General features: G+C 51.4%; 1 protein-coding gene across 1 annotated transcript; it reads left to right on the forward strand.

Moving 5' to 3' along the window:
• The first annotated feature begins 2,435 nt into the window (after positions 1-2,435).
• On the forward strand, positions 2,436-20,631 carry MOGAT2 (monoacylglycerol O-acyltransferase 2). The gene is made up of 6 exons (XM_026010409.2): positions 2,436-2,526; positions 8,002-8,180; positions 16,140-16,344; positions 16,697-16,871; positions 17,501-17,700; positions 19,137-20,631. The coding sequence occupies exons 1-6, from the start codon at positions 2,436-2,438 to the stop codon at positions 19,289-19,291; spliced, it is 1,005 nt and encodes a 334-aa protein (XP_025866194.1). The 3' UTR covers positions 19,292-20,631.
• Positions 20,632-20,849: the final 218 nt, after the last annotated feature.

Consider the following 20,849-nt stretch of genomic DNA (forward strand, 5'->3'; position numbering starts at 1 on the left):
GAAACACGTGACAACTCTAATTACTCACAGCAGTGAAATGAATTGTGACACACTCACACAGTTAATCCTATATGGCCACAAGGACAAATGTACTAGAAATGCAATTTAGATTAATGTGGGAAACAAAGGCAAAAGAAAACATTAAATTTCCTTACTACTTACAGCCCATTGGCAAGTCCTTAGAATAGGCAGAGTGACCTTCCTCTAGGCACTCAGCTGCCTCCATGTTAAACTTCACTAAGAGCAAAAGATGATCTTAGCTTAACATTATCTTGATCCCCCGGGATCCTATAAATTTGCTTTATCATATAAAAATGCCTTTAGAAATTTCTTTCATCTCTACTTGACAGAATATATGTGTCCTAAAGATTTATTTTATTTATTTATTTATTTATTTATTTATTTATTTATTTATTTATTTTTAAAGATTTTATTTATTCATTCATGACAGACACACAGAGAGAGAGGCAGAGACACAGGCGGTGGGAGAAGCAGGCTCCATGCAGGGAGCCCGAGGTGGGACTCGATCCCGGGTCTTCAGGATCACACCCCAAGCTGAAGTTGGCGCTAAACAGCTGAGCCACCGGGGCTGCCCTATTTATTTATTTTAGAGAGAGAGCATCAGTGGGTGTGGGGGGTGGGGGGTGGGGGGGGAGCAGAGGGAGAGGGACAAGCAGACTCCCTGCTGAGCATGGAGCCTGATGCCAGGCTCGATTCCCAGGACCCTGAGATCATGACCTGAGTTGAAATCAAGACTAGGCCCCTCAACTGACTGAGCCACCCAGATGCCCTTCCCCAAGATATATGTTAACAACCATCCTCCAAGCATATGGCCCACTGATTCATCTGAAGGGTCTCACAACTAAGGTTTTATTAGACAGTAATAAGTGATCTTTTCCTAACACTAGCTAGCCCCCTCAAAGTCCTGGAGACCTGCATCCAAAATTCCTTAGGACTTATGCTGTCCCTGACCCCCTCCCAACTTGAAAGTATAGAATCAGGCTCAACCCTGGTGCAGCTCTTTCTGCCCACAGGTCCTGTGCTTTAATAAAAGACCTTTTGCACCAAAGATGTGTTAAGAATTCTTTCTTAGCTGTCAACTCTGAACCCCACCATTTCCTATATCATAGATGACTCAAAAATATAATCTTGAACCAAAGAAGCCAATCTCCAAAGAGTATATTCTGTAAGATTTGCTTTTCATGAAGTTCCAAAATAGAAATAAGGATGGTGAGGACCCAAGGGAGGAGAAGAGTGGCTGGCGAGGACGTGGGGTGCTGGTCATTTTCCATTGATCAGAGTTCTGTGAGTGTGTTCACTTTGTGGAGGTGTGTTACTCTGTATCCTTAGGATTTGTGCATTTTACTATATGTTCAATACACTTCAATTCAAAGGGTATATGTAAAAGAGATTTAGGAGAATCGACCAATAAATGTGGGAGGGGGATAGAAAGAGTCTAGTGTGACTCTAAGGCTTTGGCCTGAGAAGCCAAGTTCATGGAGCTACCCTTCACTGAGATGAAAAGGTTGGCATGAGCAGGTGACAGGAAATCACATTTGGTCTTAGACATTCTATGATGGAGCTGCCCAGCAGGCTTTCAAGTGAAGATGTCAAGTAGCCACCTAGTTATTCTAGTCTGGAGTCCCAGAGGAATGTCAGAGCTGGAGATTTGAAAGTCTTCATGATGTAGATAGAATACAAGGCCATGAGCGTGGATGAGATCTCTGAGAGAGGAAGTGTGAAGAAAAGAGAGAAGACCCAAAGACTGAGGGGGCAGGACGGTGCTCAAACATTTAATCTGGTAAGGGATAAGAGTCATTAAGGAGACCACGGAGCTGCCAGAGAACGAGGAAGGAAACCAGAAGAGTGTGCCATTCACTGGCCAGGTGGATTCAAGGAGGAGGCAGTGATCAAGCTGAGAAATAGGGCAGGAGGTGGAGGAGATAGTGGGGTCAAGGAATGTTAGGTGAGAGCTATTACAGTACATTTGTGGAGGGGGAGCAGTCAATGGGTAAGAGGCAGAGGAGATAACTACCAGAGTCGGCTCATTGGACAGATGAAGACAGGATTGCATTATTCTACTGGGGGCTTCACCTTCCAAGTGAAGGGCAAGATTCAAGCAAACAGAGGAAAGTCATTGGCAGATAAGGCATCGCCTGAGGAGGCAACTGCCTTGGATAATGCTTATACACTTCCTTTTGTTCCTCCTTCCTTCAGCTAGGCCCAGGGCAAGTGGATTCAAAGGTTTCTCCTTGGAAGCAGGTCCCAGCCCTGGTAGGGGCAGAGGCCTTGAGGCTGGGTGGGGCTGGGTGAGGCACGCTCCGCCCACTCCCCCTACAAATGCTTATGCAATTTCCAATATCAACAAAAACCAGTTGGTGCCTCAGATCACTGCAGTGCTCAGAGAAGCCTCTGGAGCCGTCAGAGGAGCCAGCATGGTGAAGTTTGCACCACTGTTCGTGCCATGGGAGCGCAGGCTGCAGACCTTCATGGTCCTGCAGTGGGTCTTCTCCTTCCTGGCCCTGGGTAAGGCGAGCTGGACTGGGGGATGGGAGACCACAGGCACCTGCCACCCTAGGTGCACATGGTGTATTGATAGTGGAAAGACATTCGTCCTCAAGGGGGCTTTGCTGCACTCAGAGCCCCTGCCCAGACAGTCTCTTCCTTGCCCAGAGTCCCCTGGAGGGTGTGGAAGGGCATGGGGATCGGGTGGGATAGAAGCCATCACTTGTGGCTTTGGACAGGTTACTGAGCTTTCCTGGGGTGTGGGTTCCACTTTAGTATAAGGACAGAGACCCTGTCTCACGATGCCTGGTACTGCTGTGGGGCAAGATCTAGGGGATTGGGGAAGTTCCAGGCTCGGGGTTTCTCAGAGGGAACGCATCTCCTTCCTTCCTTTGAGAGAGGCGGAAACAGACTGGCAGTGGGGAAAGTGAAGGGAACAGGGAAATAAATAAGAGTGGAATAGAAGGTATGGACTGCCAGGGGACTGGGGTGTGAGTGGGGTCCCAGGCAAGTTGGGACTGGTCAACTGCCCAGCCAGTGTGACTCTACCGGACTCTCAGCCCTGACCTCTGTGGTTCGTCAGCTGTGGGATGGGAATACCACTGCTGACCTTGCAGAGCTCTTGTGGGATGAAGTAACGAGTGTGCCTGTGCTGCTTGGGGCAGACCAGGCCCAACCCTTGGGCTTGGGTCCCACGGGAAGTATGCTTAGGTCCCCCTACTCACCCCACCCCCACAGCAAGCACATTGATCGTGGCCAGGGAGACTACACTTGCCCAAACCCACTCTGTAAAGGGAACACTTTCGAGGAGGACCTGGGGCTGAGCATGGGAAGAGAGTGGGGGTTTGTGGGATCTTCACAAACTGGGGAGGCACGGCTTCCCCTGGGGCTGATGTTTGGCCTGTACACAGATGCCACTGGCTTTAAAACACGGATATGCTCTGTACAGGTTGGTCAACAGCCATTTCACACACATACACACACACAGACCCCAGGTGCTCCCTCAGAACCTCCTGGCAATTCTGTAGGTGAACGATTGACCCCCAGCAAAGCAGGCCTCCAGCACCCTGTATTCCTTATGAACAATCTGTGTCTCTGTCCAAAGGGTCTTAAATATTTCAACTATCTCTGGTTATCCCCATTACCCAGATGGGGAGAGAAGGTAGTAGGTCTCCAGTCCTGGGCTCCTTCTATAGCCAAAGGAAGAAAGTTCAGGAGGGGCAGAGAGAGGAGAGAGAGCAGAGGGGGTGGGGGGAGGTGGGGTTAAGGGGCTGAGGGTGGGTGGAGAGAGCCCAGGAGGGAGGCCTAGCCCAGGGCATACTACCAGTCTGCAAGCTCCTGGACAAAGGTCACCTGGGGCCTAGAGGTAGGCTGCATCCCAGGGATCACAGGGGATAAGGTTCGTGAGGTGCAGTGTGCTTTGTGTAGCGTTGCAGGCAGGAATGAGTTTGACTGGGTTGGCCTCAGCACCCCACCCCCTCCACACCCCAGCTCTGCAGGTCCCAGGCATAGGAGCCGGGAGATGTCAGGACTAACCCAGAGAGATCAAGTAGCCCTGGGTCTAGAAGACTAGAGGGAAGGCAGCTGGGCAAAGGGATCTGGGCCCACAGGGGCCGGGAGTAGGAGGTGTTATGGTATCCCTTATCCTGGGGGCAAAGGGGAGCCTCAGAAGGGCTTTAGGTAGGGGAGTGACAAGGTCCAATCTGTGTGCTGAAGGTCCTTGTGACTGCAGTGGGGGTATCTACGGTGTTTGGAGTGTGGGGTTATGGGCCGATGGCAGGGAGCAGTCACAATCTACATCAGGGCACAGGGGCCAAACCCAGCCCCCTGACTGTTTTTATATTTGTATATAGTTTATGAGCTAAGAAGGATTTTTAGATTTTTTAAGTATTGTGTTTTATTTTATTTATGTTTTAAAAGATTTTATTCATTTAAGAGAGAGAGAAAGCATGAGCAGGGGGAGGGGCAGAAGCAGGCTCCCTACTGAGCAGGGAGTCCCATGGGGGACAGGATTCCAGGACTCAAGGATCACAACCTGAGCCAAAGGCAGAGGCTTAACCTGCTGAGCCACCCAGGTGCCTCAAGTGATTGCGTTTTAAATGGTTAGGTACCTATGTAATATCATCCAAGTTGCCTCTTGAGCTGCGAAGTCTAAAATATTTACAGTCTGGCCTTTTAGGATAAAGGTCACCAATGCTGGTCTAGGGAAGCTGGCAGTGGGTGGAGAGAAGTGGCCCCATTCAGGAGCTGTTTAGGAGATGGAGTCCACAGGGCAGGATTGAAAGGCTGGCCAGAGAGTCAGGGCTTCCAGTGGAGGAGTGGAGGCTACGCACATTTACCAAACAGCTGGTTCACACTGGAGTCAGAGGAGACATTTCAGAGAGTGGTAGAGGCCAGAGAATTGGCTGCAGGAGTCAACTAGGACCCGTCACTAAGGACTCAGGGCCAATAGCCAAATACTTCCCAAGTGGGTAACTTATTTACTGCGTGTCCTCTCCTCTATAGCTCACACCAGAAGGTAAGTCCATTCAAACAGTTGTCTAGCCCTCAACTGCATCTCCTGCTCCTACAAGAGTGGGAGTCCATGGATGTTTGTTGAGTGAATAAATGGAAACAAGATGTAGCAAGATGTAGATTTGAATCCTAGGTCCCCTCCTACCACTTTGTTGTGTGACCTTAGCCAATTAGCATACCCTCTCTGGACCTTTGTAAAGTGGGATTTAAAATTTTTTCCCTCCTGGAGTTGTGAGGATTAAGTGAAATAAAGTTTCTCCCTTCCTAAGTGACCTGATAGTCATCAGTTTTGCCTGCTAAAAGGAATTGATGGATAAGCTAAGGGTGAGGGCTGTTGGGTATAGGGAAGACCTTTCTGGTCAAGTGCAAATGTCTGTGTGTTTTATCCTAACCCCTTTTTCTGCCTGCAGAACTAATACATGCCATTGTAAAACATTCAAACATGATGTGTGTCCTAAAAGCAAAAGACTTCCCCAAATCCTACCCTTCAGATAGCCATGATCAACCATTTGTGTCTAATTCTCTGGAGCTGGTGTTCTTAGAGTAGGAAACACCCATGCAGACTTCGGATTTTGCCCAAGGGGAAAGAGGCCTGGCTGAGATTATCTATTTTTTTTCCACATTAAACATTTTTAATATGGAAAAGGGAATAAACAAAGCTTACTCAAGCTTCCTGCCAACCTCGTCTTCTACATCCCGTTTCCTTCTTCCGGAGCTGTGGGGTCCTTTCTTCCTCTGTGAGTCTGCAGCCACGTATATACGTCCCAGGGTTCTTTTTCACACAAATGGTGGCATTTCATTCCCCTTCTTCTATGACTTTCTCTTTCAGAGTTTTTATTAAAAATATTTAAGACAAACAAAAGGTAAATAACCCGCCAACTGGTTAATGGTCCTCCCCTATACCCCTTGAGGAACTGGAAGGCCTCTGTGAGGATAAAGCACAAGTCTGGGAATGAGAGGAAATGCCTGGAGGGAGGGGCTGCCTGTTAGAGCCATGACTCCGGCCTACCATGTCTTCTAGTTGTTCAAGAGATATCAGATGTGAGGGTTGGTATATGAAACCTCCCATTTTACATTATTAGTAATTAATTCAATGTCATTTTTAAAAAGATTTTATTTATTTATTCATAGACATAGAGAGAGAGGCAGAGACACAGGCAGAGGGAGAAGCAGGCTCCACACAGGGAGCCCAATGTGGGACTCGATCCCGGGTCCCCAGGATCACACCCCAGGCCACAGGCGGCACCAAACTGCTGCACCACCGGGGCTGCCCTCAATGTCATTTTTTAAAATATTTTTTTTTTTATTCATGAGAGACCCAGAGAGAGAGGCAGAGACACAGGCAGAGGGAGAAGCAGGCTCCCTGCAGGGAGCCTGATGTGGGACTCCATCCCAGGACCCTGGGATCACATCCTAGGCTGAAGGCAGGAGCTCAACCACTGAGCCACCCAGGCATCCCTCAATGGCATTTTATTTTATTTTATTATTATTTTTTAAAGATTTTATTTATTTATTCATGAGAGACACACAGAGAGAGGCAGAGACATAGGCAGAGGGAGAAGCAGACTCCATGCAGGGACCCTGACGTGGGAGTCCAGAGTCTCCAGAATCATGCCCTAGGCTGAAGTTAGCGCTGAACCGCTGAGCCACCTGGGCTGCCCTCAATGGCATTTTAAAATAAAGTGCAAAGGTGGAAGGGGCCCAAGTGGCCAAAGGTGGAAGGGGCCCAAGTGGCAGATGAATGGATACACAAAATGTGGTCTATATGTACATTAGAATATTATGTAGGAATATTCTAGGGGATAAGGAAGGGGATTCTGATTACAAGCTACAGCATGGATGATGGGCATGAGGCTAAGTGGCATAAGTCAGTCACATAAAGACAAATACTTCATGATTTTTATATGAAGTTCCCAGAATAGTCAAATTTGTAGAGACAGAAAAGGGCCAGCCAGCAGGGGCTGGGAGAGGGGGTGTGGGGAGTCAGTGTTTAGAGGGTACAGAGGTTCAGTTTGGGAAGATGAGGGGTCCCCCGGACGGGTGGTAGTGACGGCTACCCAGCAATGTGAATGGGCTTATTGCCACTGAACTGTATGCTTAAAAATGGTTAAGGTGATAAATCTTATGTTAGGCATGTTTTATTGCAATAACAGTTTAAGAAACAAAGTGCCCCCAGTGTGAGCCTGGAAAGTCAGCTCTCCGATGGCAGGACTTTGTGTCTGTTGTTCATGGCCTCGCCACCAGCACCTGGCACATCAGAGGTGCTCTGTGCAAAGTGAACATCTAGGAGCCCCTGCCTACATCATCCGGCTTATGAATTCCACCACTGTTTCAGACTGGGCTGAAGTCCCCTTCTCCAGGCAACCTGCCAGGAATGACAGGCCCAATCTACCCTACTTCCAAATAGGACATACAACTGGATGCTGACCTGTTTAAGATGAGTGCGTGGTGCTGAGTGAGGAAATAGGATGGGGAAGGAGCCCTGTTCTCTGGGAATATTCTTTCCATCAGCATCAGATTAGGGATGGCCCACAGAGCAGGGGACCAGGAGATGAAGCTGGGATCAGCCTACGGCGGGGCACTCAGAACTGTAGGTCGGGGGGGCAGCTCCTCACTGGGCCTGAGCTCCCCGAAGCTGGGACCTGGACACAGATGCCAGTCGGTTACCCACCCGGCATGTACTGAGCCCTGGTGCAGGCAGACTGCTTTGCCGCAGAGACGGAGCGAGAGCGGCAAGGCCGGAGCGAGCAAGGGAGCCAGGACGGTGGGAGGGACGAGTTTTGAAGCTGGGCCTGCCTGGTTGCGAATCCGGGCTCCCAGGGAGGCTTGGCGAGGTGGGGAAGCCGTGTCTCCCCGCCCCGGGCCAAGGGCCGCGGGCTGGATGGGACCGCGGGCCTGGTGCCCGGCATACGGGCGGACCCGGTGGGGACAGTCTCACCCCCTTCCTCTCGGGCCTCTGACAGCTCCTGTTTCCCTCCCCAGCCCAGATCTGCACTGTGGTCTTCGTAGGCCTCCTGTTCACAAGGTTCTGGTTGGTCAGCGTCCTGTATGCCGCCTGGTGGTACCTGGACCGGGACACGCCGAGGCAGGGGGGCAGGCCCGTCCAAGCCCTCAGGCGCTGCTTCATGTGGAAGTACATGAGGGACTACTTCCCCGTCACGGTGAGTGCTGGGACTGCCCCAACGCCGAAGCTGGCCCAGGGTGCGGGGAGCAGAATACTGGGCTGGGAGTGGGGGCCAGGGCTTCACCACTCTGTGGCCTGTGGAAGAGTCCAGATTCTCTCTGGCCATGGTTTCCCAGGGTTGGGAAGTATCAGGGTTTGAAGAGGCTCCGTGGGCAAATAGTGTGGCACACATATGTGTCTTACAGGTGTAAAGCCCTCAGCAGCTGGCCATCCCCTGGAAACAGGGGAGAAGAAAGGCATAAAGCGTGGCCTCTGGAGCAGGACAGACTAGCTCACAGACCACTGTGGCCTTGGGAGAGTTCCACAGCCTCTCTTAGCCTTCATGTCCTCGAATGTGAAGTGGTGATGACGCCACACACATCAGCCAGTTGGACAGACCTGCTGAGACAGCAGGAAAGCACCATGTAGGTTGGCAGCGAACTAGGAGCTAGTCTTATCACTGAGTCAGTGGGGAGCATGGAGAAGCGTGCACGTGGCTGTGGTCAGGGGAGGACTGTGACAGCCCAGAGCCCTGTTGTCGCCCTGACCTTCACACCTGCCCAGCTCCTCCCACCCCATTCTGGAACTCCACCTCCTCCTGTCCTTTCTGGAATTAGGTCCGCAGCAGGTAGAGGGGGAGGGAGTGAGGACACAGGCTTACAGAGGTTAAACAGCTCACTGACTCCCCGGCACTCAACCGGGGACTCAAGGCTCCTGCTGTGCCCCGTTCTGAGAGTCCAGGAGCCAGGTGAGGACTAGCAAAAGCTGGGCAACGGCGGGGGTACAAAGCCACAAGCCCCACAGTGAGCAGGGCCTCCGGGGCAAGGGGCAAGGGTGGGGCAGGCAGGGCAGGGCAGTAGGGCATCAGGGGAGGGGCTGGGGGAAGGGCAGGAAGTTGACTGGCAGAGAGTTCCATGCTCCTGAGGGGTGACAGGTGGGGGTCCAGGTGCAGGGAGGTCTCCTGCCCATATTTGCTTCTTCTGCAAGGAGCCCCACAGGGTGAGCAAAGTCAAGCAGGGTCTGTGCCTATCCTGTCCACTGCCCTTCCTGATCCTCCCCTGGCCAGGCAGCCCTCCAGAAGGGTTTCTCAACCTCAGCGTTATTGACACTAGTGGGACGCTGCCCTGATTTGCTGCAATTCTGTGCGCAGTGTTTTAGGATTGATGCTCACTGCGGCCGGCCGGTTGCATTACCCTCCGCAGAGGGTGGGCAGTACCAGCAAGTGGCCAGCAGAGGGCGAGATGGCATGCGCTTTGACTTGGCCTGCCCCAGGCTGGGAGCCCGCCGGCCAGGGGCTGGGTGGGGCCTGCAGATGCCCTTCCCTCTCGCTCTTCAACACATCTTTACAGCCCAGGCCCCACTGGTATCTTGGGAGGGGCAGAAGATAGGTAATGCTCGCACACACATTCACAAGCCTCTGCACTCCCCTGTCAGAAGTCTGTAGATTTTTGTTTTTTTTTTAAGATTTTATTTATTTATTCATGAGAGACACACAGAGAGAGGCAGAGACATAGGCAGGGAGAGAAGCAGGCTCACTGCGGGAAACCCGATGTGGGACTTGATCCCAGGACCCCAGGATGATGACCTGAGCCAAAGGCAGACACTCAACAACTTAGCCACCTAGGTGACCAGCTATGTGTAGATTTCTGAGTTTCTATCGGTTTTTCTGTGATTTTATGAACTAGCACCTATGGATGGAATTTCAAGCAGAATTAGGAAACCTTCCGGGCTTTGCAGCTTCCTAAACTCACACTACAGTCTTCTTCAAGAGCTAATGATGAAGAATCAGGCAATATTTCACATGGGAGGCACTGATCTCACCTCATACTGAAGACCAGCCCCAGAGCTGGGTTTCCCCTGTGCAGGTTTCATCCTCCAGGAGCAAACAGTGTCTACACAGGCCAAGGCCTGAGAAGGGATGGGGTGCTGTGGCCAGGCTGTGACCCGGTGTCAGGAAATGTTTAAGGCCCCGGGGCAGTGCAGGACACCTCCCACTCACACCTGGAACATCCCTCAGTTCCTCCACAGCCCTGTCAACATCACCAGGGACTTCACACCCTCCCTCCTAGCACTCTGGGGTCTCTTAACTGAAGTCAGAGGTAGAGAGGTAGCCAGCCGCCCACCCAGGATAGGTCTCCAGCTTACACTTGGACAGAGTCACACTTCCTCCTGTGATGACTCCTTTCATCATGAGAGAGCTCTGCCTCGGAGAAGGTCTTCCTTCATGCAGAGCTGTGCCTGTCCTGACCACCTGCCCAGGTGCCCTGGACACGGCTGTCCCCTCAGCCCTACGGCTTTCTGCACTTCAACACATGGACATTTGGGGCTGAATGAGTGCTGTGTGTTGGGGTAGGGGGCGCCTTCATCCCTGGCCTCTACCCACTAAGTGCCAGTAGCACTCCCCTCTACCAGTTGTGGCAGTCAAAAAGGTTTGCAGACGTTACCACATGTCCCCAGGTGGGGGAGTAGGGGGGACTGGCCCTGGTTGGGAACTGTTCTTTTTTTTTTAAGATTTATTTATTTATTCATTCATGAGAGACACAGAGAGGCAGAGACACAGGCAGAGGGAGGAGCAGGCTCCTCACAGGGAGCCCCATGTGGGACTTGATCCTGGACCCGGGATCATGCTCTGAGCTGAAGGCAGATGCTCAACTGCTGAGCCACCCAGGCCTCCCCAGTTGGGAACTGTTCTGAGGCCTGGTGTCAGTCTCCAAAACTCCTCCGGGTCTCATCCTTCTCTCCTCCCTCCCTCATTACCTAAATCCCATGGGGTCATCTCTTTATCTGGGCTCTGCTTCCACCAATGTTCCCTAGAGTCTGTCCTGCACACAGAAGCCAGATACTCATAAAATGTTAAAATGCACCAGTGACTCCCATGACACCTAAAATCAAATCTAGTTTTTGCCCAGCCTGTAGGTCCATAAACCCTAGGACCCCTGCTCAGGCCTCACTTGCCCCCTTTGCCATCCAAGTTCTTTGGGCGTGAGCTGTGTCACTTAGGCTGGTACCCTTGCTTGAAGCACACCCCTTTGCCCTGTTAACCCCCCCCCCCCCATTCTTTACCTGGGGACTCCTACAAGACTGCAGGTTACACACATGGAGCCTGGCTGCCTGTGTTAAAGTCTTGCCTCTGCCACTTTACTAGCTATGTGACCTAGAACAAGTTAATTAACCCTGTGTCTCAGTTTCCACATCTGTACAATGGAGACTTTGTCCCCAGTACTTCCCTTGCATCCTGAATAGAAGATGGAGCGAGTCGGTGCACTGAGGTGCCTGGCAGTGTGTACCACACAGGGCACTCTCTCCAGCTCTCATTGCTCACCACTTCCTGTATTTCTTCACCTCAAAGATAAACTTTTTTTTTATTATTTTAGTAGACTCCACGCCCAGCTTGGAGCCCAGCACAGGGCTTGAACTCATGACCCTGAGATCAAAACCTGAGCTGATATCAAGAGTCAGTTGCTTAAACGACTGAGCTACCCAGGCATTCCTCTAAGAGATCCTTAATGGTAAAACATACCAGTATTTTATGTACCACTAAGAAAAAAAGTTCTTCTAATTAGAATCGCCAAATGCATCTTGATAGCATAAAGTTAAGATGTGAAGAAAAGATATATCCTAAAATGGAGGGACTACAGCTGCAGATGTCAATGGGTGTCTGTTCTGTGAGCACTTGAGTACAAAGGAGGGAGGGCGGGGCCGAGAACCAGCTGAGAGGCAGGGGGGAGAGGGAGCGAAGCCCGACCTGCTGGCATATCCAGTCCACCAGGGCGGAGGAGAAAATCCGAGCCTTTGCTTCCATCATCTGGCCATGATGGGAGGACACAGGGAAAGACTTGAGTCCCTACAGGCACCTACATCCATACACACACACACACACACACACACACACACACACACACACACAAAGGCATAAAACTGGAAGGGATTCCTCAAACTTAGATACATATCAGAATCCTCTGGGAAATCTGCCACAAATCAGATGCCCAAGGCCAGAGCCAGACTATTGAATCAGACCTTATTTGCCTTGCATTTTTAAACTGCCAAGTAATGAGGTACATAAATAGGTCACGAACAGGTTCTCCAGGGCCGGACCCTGGTACAGTGAGAGGCAGGTTGCTGATGTGGGAACAACCTTCTCCTGAGAGCTCTAAACATTCCAAGTTTGATTAGAAAGGAATAGGCCCCTGAGGTAGTCCTGAGTCTTAGGATACCTCTCTTGGTTCTGGAACCAAGGCTCCCTCCGGTGCCCTTGGCAGGAGGCAGCAGAACTGAACTCAAGTCATCTGTGTGGCTTTGGGCGGGTCACTTACCCCTCTGCATCTCAGTTTGCTCAATTGTCAAATGGGGGCTCTCATGCCGCAGCCGACCTCCTAAGTGCCACAGTTGCACAGGCTGGTGGTGTGGGTGCTTTGTGAACCATCAAGGAGCCATCCGGACGATGGCCATCACCACCAAAGGTGTGGGAGGGCACAAGGACATTCACTGAGAGATGGACCCAGGAAAACAAGGCAGAGATGCAGGCCTCCCTCCCACCCTCGGTCCAGATGCCCTCTCCCGGAGATGCCTCTCTCCTGCAGGGCTGTGGTCTTCTAGGTGAGGGTCTTGGGGCTCAAAGTAGCCACACCCCTGGGAGACCTGAAAACATGTTCACACTGAGACTAATGTGCATGTGTTGGTGGCCAGCCACATCACTCATAATGGCCAAATGGTGGAAATAATGTCAATGTCCACTGAGTGATAAATAAAAAATATGGTCTAAAAAAAAAAAATATGGTCTATCCATACAGCGATCACAGTAAAGTACAGATCCGTGCTTCAATGCAGAGGAACGTTGAAAACATTCTACATTCTGCTAAAGTGATAGAAACCAGATACACGAGGGCACACACCTATTGTGTGGTGCCACTCACATGAAATACCCAGAACAGGCAGGTCCATAGATCAGAACCTAGTAGCACCCCTGCCAGGGAGGCATGACCATTGTCCTGGAAGACAGGGAGGAAACTTAGGTATGGGCAGTGTAGAGGCCTGGCACAGGTCATGTGATATGCTGACAGCAGAACCTGGGTCTCCTGACTTCCAGCTCAGAATTCTTTGCCCTGGTGTTGGAACCCAGGTGACAGGCCGGGACAAGGTGTGGAGCAGGGGGCCTTCCTTTCCAGGCAGGCTGCATCAGCCTCATCCATTCCTGGGTTCATTCTCTCATTCCACAATCTTTCCAGAGCAACTCCTCTGTTCCACTCCTGTGCCTGTTGTGCTTGGGTCAGGAGACAAAGCACACAGGTGGTCTCTAATTTCAAGGCCCTCACAGGGAGGCAGTGATGTCTCTTGGGCACAGAGGACAGGTAGAAGAGGTTGGCACAGAAGGACAGCAGCAGAGACCATGTCTAGGGACGTGCAGACTAGGCCTCAGCGGGACAGTGACGGCCCCATCAGTGTGCACACTTGGACACACACATGTAAAAGCCTGTTCAAATACTGGCACATTCCCAGACATAGGTCCTCACATTCAGCATGATATTTCTCTCTATACAAAGGCTTCTTTGTTCTTTAGTAAGGATGATCATTCATTCATTCATTTATTCATTTATTTTACTCATTTATACATTCATTGTTAATTCAAAATAGGTCATATACTCTTGTTCAAAATTCCAAAGGGACAAGCAAGTAAGTATGTGGGTGAAAAGCCCCCATCCCACTTGGATTCTGATCTCCTCAGTTCCCTCCCCAGAAGCAACTATGATGACCAGTGTATGATATGTCCAATACAAACAAGTGCATGTCCCCTTTCTTTGTTTTTTTTTTTTTAAAGATTTTATTTATTTATTCATGAGAGACACACACAGAGAGAGAGAGAGAGAGAGAGAGAGAGAGAGAGAGAGGCAGAGACACAGGCAGAGGGAGAAGCAGGCCCCATGCAGGAAGCCCGATGTGGGACTCGAACCCGGGCCTCGAGGATCACACCCTGGGCCAAAGGCGGCGCCAAACCACTGGGCCACCAGGGCTGCCCGCATGTCCCCTTTCCCAGCACATTCTGCCTGTAACGTCTTGCCCCTTGCTTTGTCCTGATGGGCGATTGTGGCCATCTTCCCCTGCCAGGCCAGGGAGATCTTCGCCAGAGTTCCCTAGGGCTGCACCGCACCCTGTTGTGCGAATGTTTCGGGAATATGTCTCAGCGGGTCCTGTGGATGGACATTGGAGGGGATGCCGAGTTGGTAGTACTAGAAAATGATGCTCCTGTTCATCATCCTGTTCACGTGCCATTTTGCACAAGCACAAGACATTCCTCAGCAGCGGAGTTGCTGGGGCAAAAGGTCTCTTGTTATTACAACAACACTTTTTGGTTGTAATAGTTATTGCCAAATCGCCTTTATGGAGCTGGTACAAAATTGCCTTCCCGCTGACCGAGAAAGAATTCGTGCGTCGGTGCTCCAGGGCAGGGAGCCAGGTATGTTGGTAGGGAAACACCACCACTTGGGCTCCTGAGCAAGCACCTTTCCCTCTGAGAATAACCAGAGATTTCTCTGCTCCGGCTTTATCTTCACATCCACTAAGTCCCCACTGCGTGAGTAGAAGAGGTTTGTCCTTGTAGAGGAGGCAATGGTCCCCTCCAACTGTGGTCCTCAAAGCTTCTCTGGAAAGGGTCAGTGGGTGACTGGGGGCCATATTGGGCAGGAGGGTGGGTTGCAGAAACCAAGTCCGGGTGAGGTCCTGGAGAATCTGGGGCCTCTGGGTGGGGGGTAGACACCTCTGGGTGGGGTAGACAAGCTTAGATCTCTGAACTGCACCTCAGGTCACTGCAGGCTGCTCTGAGGGCAGGCAGCCAGGCCCCTGAGGCCCCAGAGGCAGCAGCAAGAATTCTTAGGGAGCCACCCGCAGCACGTGTCAGCTTGATGACAGGATGAACTTTCACCATGGCAAAGCTGGAGCCAGAGTGGAAAGGGCTGTCCCATGTCCAGGAATGCAGGCCATGGGGACCTGGCAGTTCTATCAGGAGGCCTCCTGCTAGGGCCTTGGGGCATCACATATCAGGGTCCTAATTCTGATGGCTGTGGCTTCCAGGGTGCAAGGCAGTGTAAAGGGTGGGCATGCAGTTCCTGGCAGGTGGGGAAGGGAATGCCCTGCTCCACACACACACAGCGGTCATCTTTGCAGACTGGACCACGGAGCAGCTTGTCCAGGAATGGGCAGGCTGAGAGCAGCATTTGTTAGCTCCATCTCTGCCCTTGTACCCTCATCCCACTTTGCCTGTTAGCTGCTGAGGACAGCAGCTCTCCTCTCCCAGGCAATCAGTAATGACTAGTGGTCTCCCTGCTGCCCACTCCAGCTGCAGGCCTGACCAGACCCTGGCAAGCTGCTTGCCAGCAGAGCCCATGGCTGGGGAAAGAGAAAGCTCAAGCTCATTGAAGGTCTGGCGTGAGGGGAGCAGGGAGCCACAGGGATACACTTGCTTTGAACAGAAGGGTAAATAGGACTGGAGCCAGCCTTCTGGACGGCGTGCTCTTTCAACCACTCCTGCTATATCTTGCGAATGCTCACTCCCAGGTCTTAAGTGCCAATTTTTCTTACTTTGAATTTTGTTACAACGGGGCTCTTCCAGCATGGTGGCACCCCGTGTGTCCCTTTGATGCTGCCAAATTATATTTGGTTCTATAGTAGTCTTGGTAATTCCAGGGCACCAACAAACCTAAGCTTCTCAACAGTCCTAGGAGGTAGGGGGGACAGGGCTAAAATGTCCCCATTTTATAGATGAAAAGCCTGAGAGGGAACCCATTAGTCCCAAGCCAGCAGTGAATCTGGGACGGTACTGCTGGATGCATTCACACACCATATCTGACTATGCACAAGAACCTGAGGCTCAGAGAGGGGGAGCGACTTGCCCAAGGTCACCCTGATGAGTGGCACAGTTGGGGTTGGCCTGGCGACCCAGCTCACTGGGTTACTGTCCTTGCAGCTGGTCAAGACTGCTGAGCTGGACCCCTCCCGGAACTACCTTGCTGGCTTCCACCCCCACGGGGTCCTGGCCGCCGGAGCCTTTGTCAACCTGTGCACGGAGAGCACGGGCTTCCCTTCGCTCTTCCCTGGCATCCGCTCCCATCTGATGATGCTGACCTTGTGGTTCCGGGTCCCTTTCTTCAGGGATTACATCATGTCCGGGGGTGAGTCTTTACACCCCGGGCTAGCCCTGGAGGATGAGGCTGGAGGCTCGGGGAGAGGCATCTGAGGGAGAGCTGCCAACATGTCTACTTCCTGCAAGTGCATGTGCAATGGGAGAAGTAGCTAGACCCAAAGACGTGCTTTCCACGGCTGCATGTGCTCGTGACACCAAGCTCAGTGAGGGTGCTGGAAAAAGGGAGAGGACTCAGTTCCAGTCCTCAGGGGACTTCCTGCTGGAGGGACCAGGGTGCCCAGGCCTCTGTGGTCCCTTTTGGTGAGGTCTCTCTTGGGGCACATCCACCCCACAATCCCTGCCCTGTTCCCCCGAACCCCATCACCTTCCTCTCTCCCCAGGCCTGGTCACTTCGGACAAGGAGAGCGCTGCTCACATCCTGAGCAGGAAGGAGGGTGGCAATCTGCTGGCCATCATTGTAGGGGGTGCCCAGGAGGCGCTGAACGCCAGGCCTGGAGACTCCACGCTTCTGCTCCGGAACCGCAAGGGCTTCATCAGACTTGCCCTGATGCACGGGTATCTGGGGAAAGAGCTCTCGGCTCAGAGGGAGATTGGCAAGGATTAGATTTTGGCGGGAAGATAGCAGAGACCAATGCAGGTTGTATTTTGGCAGGGAGATTCTCAGTCTATTTACAATGAAAATTAGGTTTTGGTAAGAAATGTACTATGTCACACCCAAACACCCAGAAAAGATTTCAGAAGGGAGGTTTGGTGATCAAAGGGACTCAGCGGGAAGGGACATGTTTGCCCAAAGCTGGCACTAGATCTGACATCTATGGGATCTGGGAGGATGGAGTCTGGGGCATATCACAGAGCTGGTCTACTTTGAAGCATCTTTGAAGAATGGGGTCGGAGAGTTTTTTTCTGCAAAGTTCGCAGATATTTTATATCTGGGAGGACTCCCTAAAGCATTTCTGGTCTATCTGTCCTGTTACAACTGAGAGATTGTGGCCCCGAGAGGGGCCAGGACCTGCCCAAGGTCAGAAAACAAAGCTATGGCAGGGCTGGGAGACAACTCTGGTCTCCTACTTCTGAACCCAGGGCTCTGTCCTCTGCTCCAATTCCTGGTCACTGGGTCCCTGCAGGAAGCTAGCTGGGGACTTCTTTGGGACTTTTCACGCGTATTCCCTCCTGTCTCTCTCCAGGGCAGCTCTGGTGCCGATCTTTTCCTTTGGGGAGAATGAGCTATTTGACCAGGTTGAGAACTCTCCTGGCTCCTGGTTGCGTAGGATTCAGAACCGGCTGCAGAAGATCATGGGTATCTCCCTCCCGCTCTTCCATGGCCGTGGTGTCTTCCAGTACAGCTTTGGCCTTATACCCTACCGCCAGCCCATCACCACCGTGGGTGAGCTGAGACCCAGCCAGCCTGGGTGGGGGTAGGCTATGGGGAAAGAGGCCTGGGCTGTGTGCTGCAAAGGGGGCATGGAGATGGGTCAGACACATCCTTGCCCTCATGTTGCTCACATTCTAGACTGGGAAACAGACACCCAAACAGATAACCCTATTTGAGGCACTCTGAGATGGAAACTGGAACAGAGGTGCAAAGAACAGTGGTCACTACTGATTACGGAGTACCTGCTGTGTGCCAGGCACTGCCCTGGATCCCTTACATGCAGCAGCTCCAACTATCCTAGCAACCTTCAGAATAGGGACTATTGTCCCTTTTTCACTGATGGCCGACTGAGGCTCAGAGAAGTTAAGTAACTTCCTAAAGGTCACACTGCCTTCGAGTTACAAGGTTAAGGATTGCATCAGGACCTATTTGACTTCTTATCATGCTAGAGGAGGAGGGTTTAATTCTGATCCACAGGGTCTAATAAGGCTTATTGGAGAGAGTGGATATAAGGAAAGGGCATTCTAAATCTATCAGAATTGTGTGTAGAGTAGTAATCACTACACTTGTATTAGAGCCCGAGGAACTTTCCTGTAGATAACGGACATGAGCTTTAGTGCATGGACTCAGCACCATCTTCTTCAGCTCTTAGGACTCCTCATTTGCTTTCTTCTTGGATCCCAACTAGATCCCTCTGACAAAGCCTGTAGAGAGAGGTCTGTTCACCTTTATCCATCCATTTATTTGTTAGTTCCCCCCATGCCATGACTTTCCCTGTGTATTGTGGCAATATTTTCATGAGTGTTAATATTGCTGCTGCCAACAGAACTGTTCCTAAAAGGAGAAGGCAGGGGAGCTACCTTCCCAGCCAGGCAGAACCAGAGGAAGGAGGTCACTTAGTGCCTTCCTGACTCCTCCCTAGAACAAAGGGGGCACTGCAGGCCAAATGGAGAGAGAGTGGGGAAGAAAAGCTGTGGGGGGGCTGTGGGCCCACCTCTTCCTAGAACTTCAGGCACTTCCAGTTGTGGCATCTTGGGCTCCCAGAACCATATGGTCTGGAAATTAAAAGTATACCTCCAGGATTTAAAAACTGAAACTGATCCTTCCTGGCTGTGTGACCTGAACAAGTCACTCAATCTCTCTGAGCCTCTTCTCCTCCTGGGAATAAAAAGAGCCTCTATCCCCATAGAATTGTTAAGAGGATTAAAGGAGATAATACATGGAAAATGCCTAGCATTTTGCATGGCACATTGCAGTGCTGGTGGGTATTGCTATTATATCAGAATCCTGGAGTTCCCATAACATCTTAAAGTTCCCATAACATCAGGCAAACTAGGGCTGAAAGGGATGGCAGTAAGAGCACTTTCTTGCAGGGATGCCCATGGGGAAGGGCCCCTGAAACCCAGTTGCTCCTGCTCTGGGCCTACACCCACATCTGTGTCTTGCAGTGGGAAAGCCCATCGAGGTGCAGAAGACACTGTGTCCCTCAAAGGAGGAGGTGGACAAGCTGCATCAGCGCTACGTCAAGGAACTGTGTGACCTCTTTGAAACCCACAAGCTCAAGTACAATGTCCCTGTGGACCAACATTTGGAGTTCTGCTGAGAGCCTCCCCGGAGGGCAGGGCTGGCCTTGGGGAGCCTGGCGGGAGGTGCTGTGATCTGAGAAGGCTTCCTGGAGGCATCTGTTGAACATATCTTCACAGCCTTCCCAAAATTCTGCAAATCCAGCCATGATATGCTTCAAATCCCAGCAGACAAGCAGGAGGGGACACTAAGCTCTGGCATTGGTGATTTGTACTCCTGTTGCAAAACCCCTACGAACCTCCCTCTGCATGGCTTGCTCTTCTGTAAATGCGAGATGGCTGGAAGAGAGGATTTCTGAGGCCTCTGTCCCCTGTTGTCATGTCACTCAATAGAGAAAGAGAGCAGCAAATATCACCAGGTTTTTCTTCCTCTACCCTGAGTGATGACACAAAAGAAGCCACTAGTTCCAGCCCCGTCTCCTACAAGCTCCCTCATCCTGCACCCTGGATGTCTCCACTCCTCCCTCCCTGCGCCAGAGGGTGGGGGTGGCCTGGAAGCCTCTGCACTCATGCAGGATACCTGTGAGTTTCTATCCTCTGAGCTGTGGACTGGTGGCCACAGGGGCCGGAAAGGTGGATAAGGAGAACTGTGCTCTGCCACTGGCTATATGATAATATAGACCTCTTTGGTCTCCTTCTGAACCTCAGTTTCCTTGACTGACTAAGATGAACCCTGAGTCTCGACTCTGATGTTCCAGGGGCAGAGAGCTTCATGAGGCACCTCTTACTCGTCCATTGTAATTTCAGCCCCCGACCTTGGTACAGAAAGGGGGGTCTCCCTAAACGTCAGCTCGACAAATGAAAGGATGATTCTATTTTAGACTTCTCCTGTTCCTCCCGTTCCTCAGCAAAGGGGGCTCATTGAAGCCTCTCTTGACTCCCAGACTGGTCCTGTGGCCCTGCAGCCCTACCTCATCTTCCCAGAGTGCCATGTTGACTCATCCTTCCTGATCTGTCAGCCCCCAGCCTACCACCTCTGATCCTGTTCTGCTGGGCAGGAAAATTGAGAGGCTATACGTTAAGACACAGAGAATGAAGACCAGACATGAGTGCACATTTGTGTGTATCTGCAGGGGGGTGAGATGGGGACAGAATTCAGAATTCTGAATTCCTGAGTTTGGGACATATGTCAGTAGCAAAGGACAGGACGCCCAGGGGGGGACCATACCCCTTTTGCCCTCCAGCAGGGAAACAGCATCCCTCCAGGGGCAAATCATACCGTAATTAAAACAGGAGGGATATCTGAGAGGTGTAAATTTGGGTTTAAATCCTGGAGCATCTGTTTTCAGTGACCCTGGGCAGGTCATGTCTTTTCCAAACCTCAGTTTTGCCATCTGAGAAATAAAGATTACCATACCCATCTCTGGTGTTGTAAGCACAGTAAGATAATATTTTGAATGTATGAGCCACTCCACGTCATGTCTGGAAGGACGTGGAATACGTGTAAATCAAGACTCAAAGGTGAAAAAGGTACCCCGTGTTTCAGAAAGGTGCCTGTTATCCTACGAGGCGGTGTGCTAGAAGGGCCACAAGGGGAGCCACAAAGAGCGGGGGAGCTCAGAGGAGGGGGTGATGACG

The sequence above is a fragment of the Vulpes vulpes genome, chromosome 11 (genome assembly GCF_048418805.1).
Source record: "Vulpes vulpes isolate BD-2025 chromosome 11, VulVul3, whole genome shotgun sequence".
Taxonomy (NCBI): Eukaryota; Metazoa; Chordata; class Mammalia; order Carnivora; family Canidae; genus Vulpes; species Vulpes vulpes.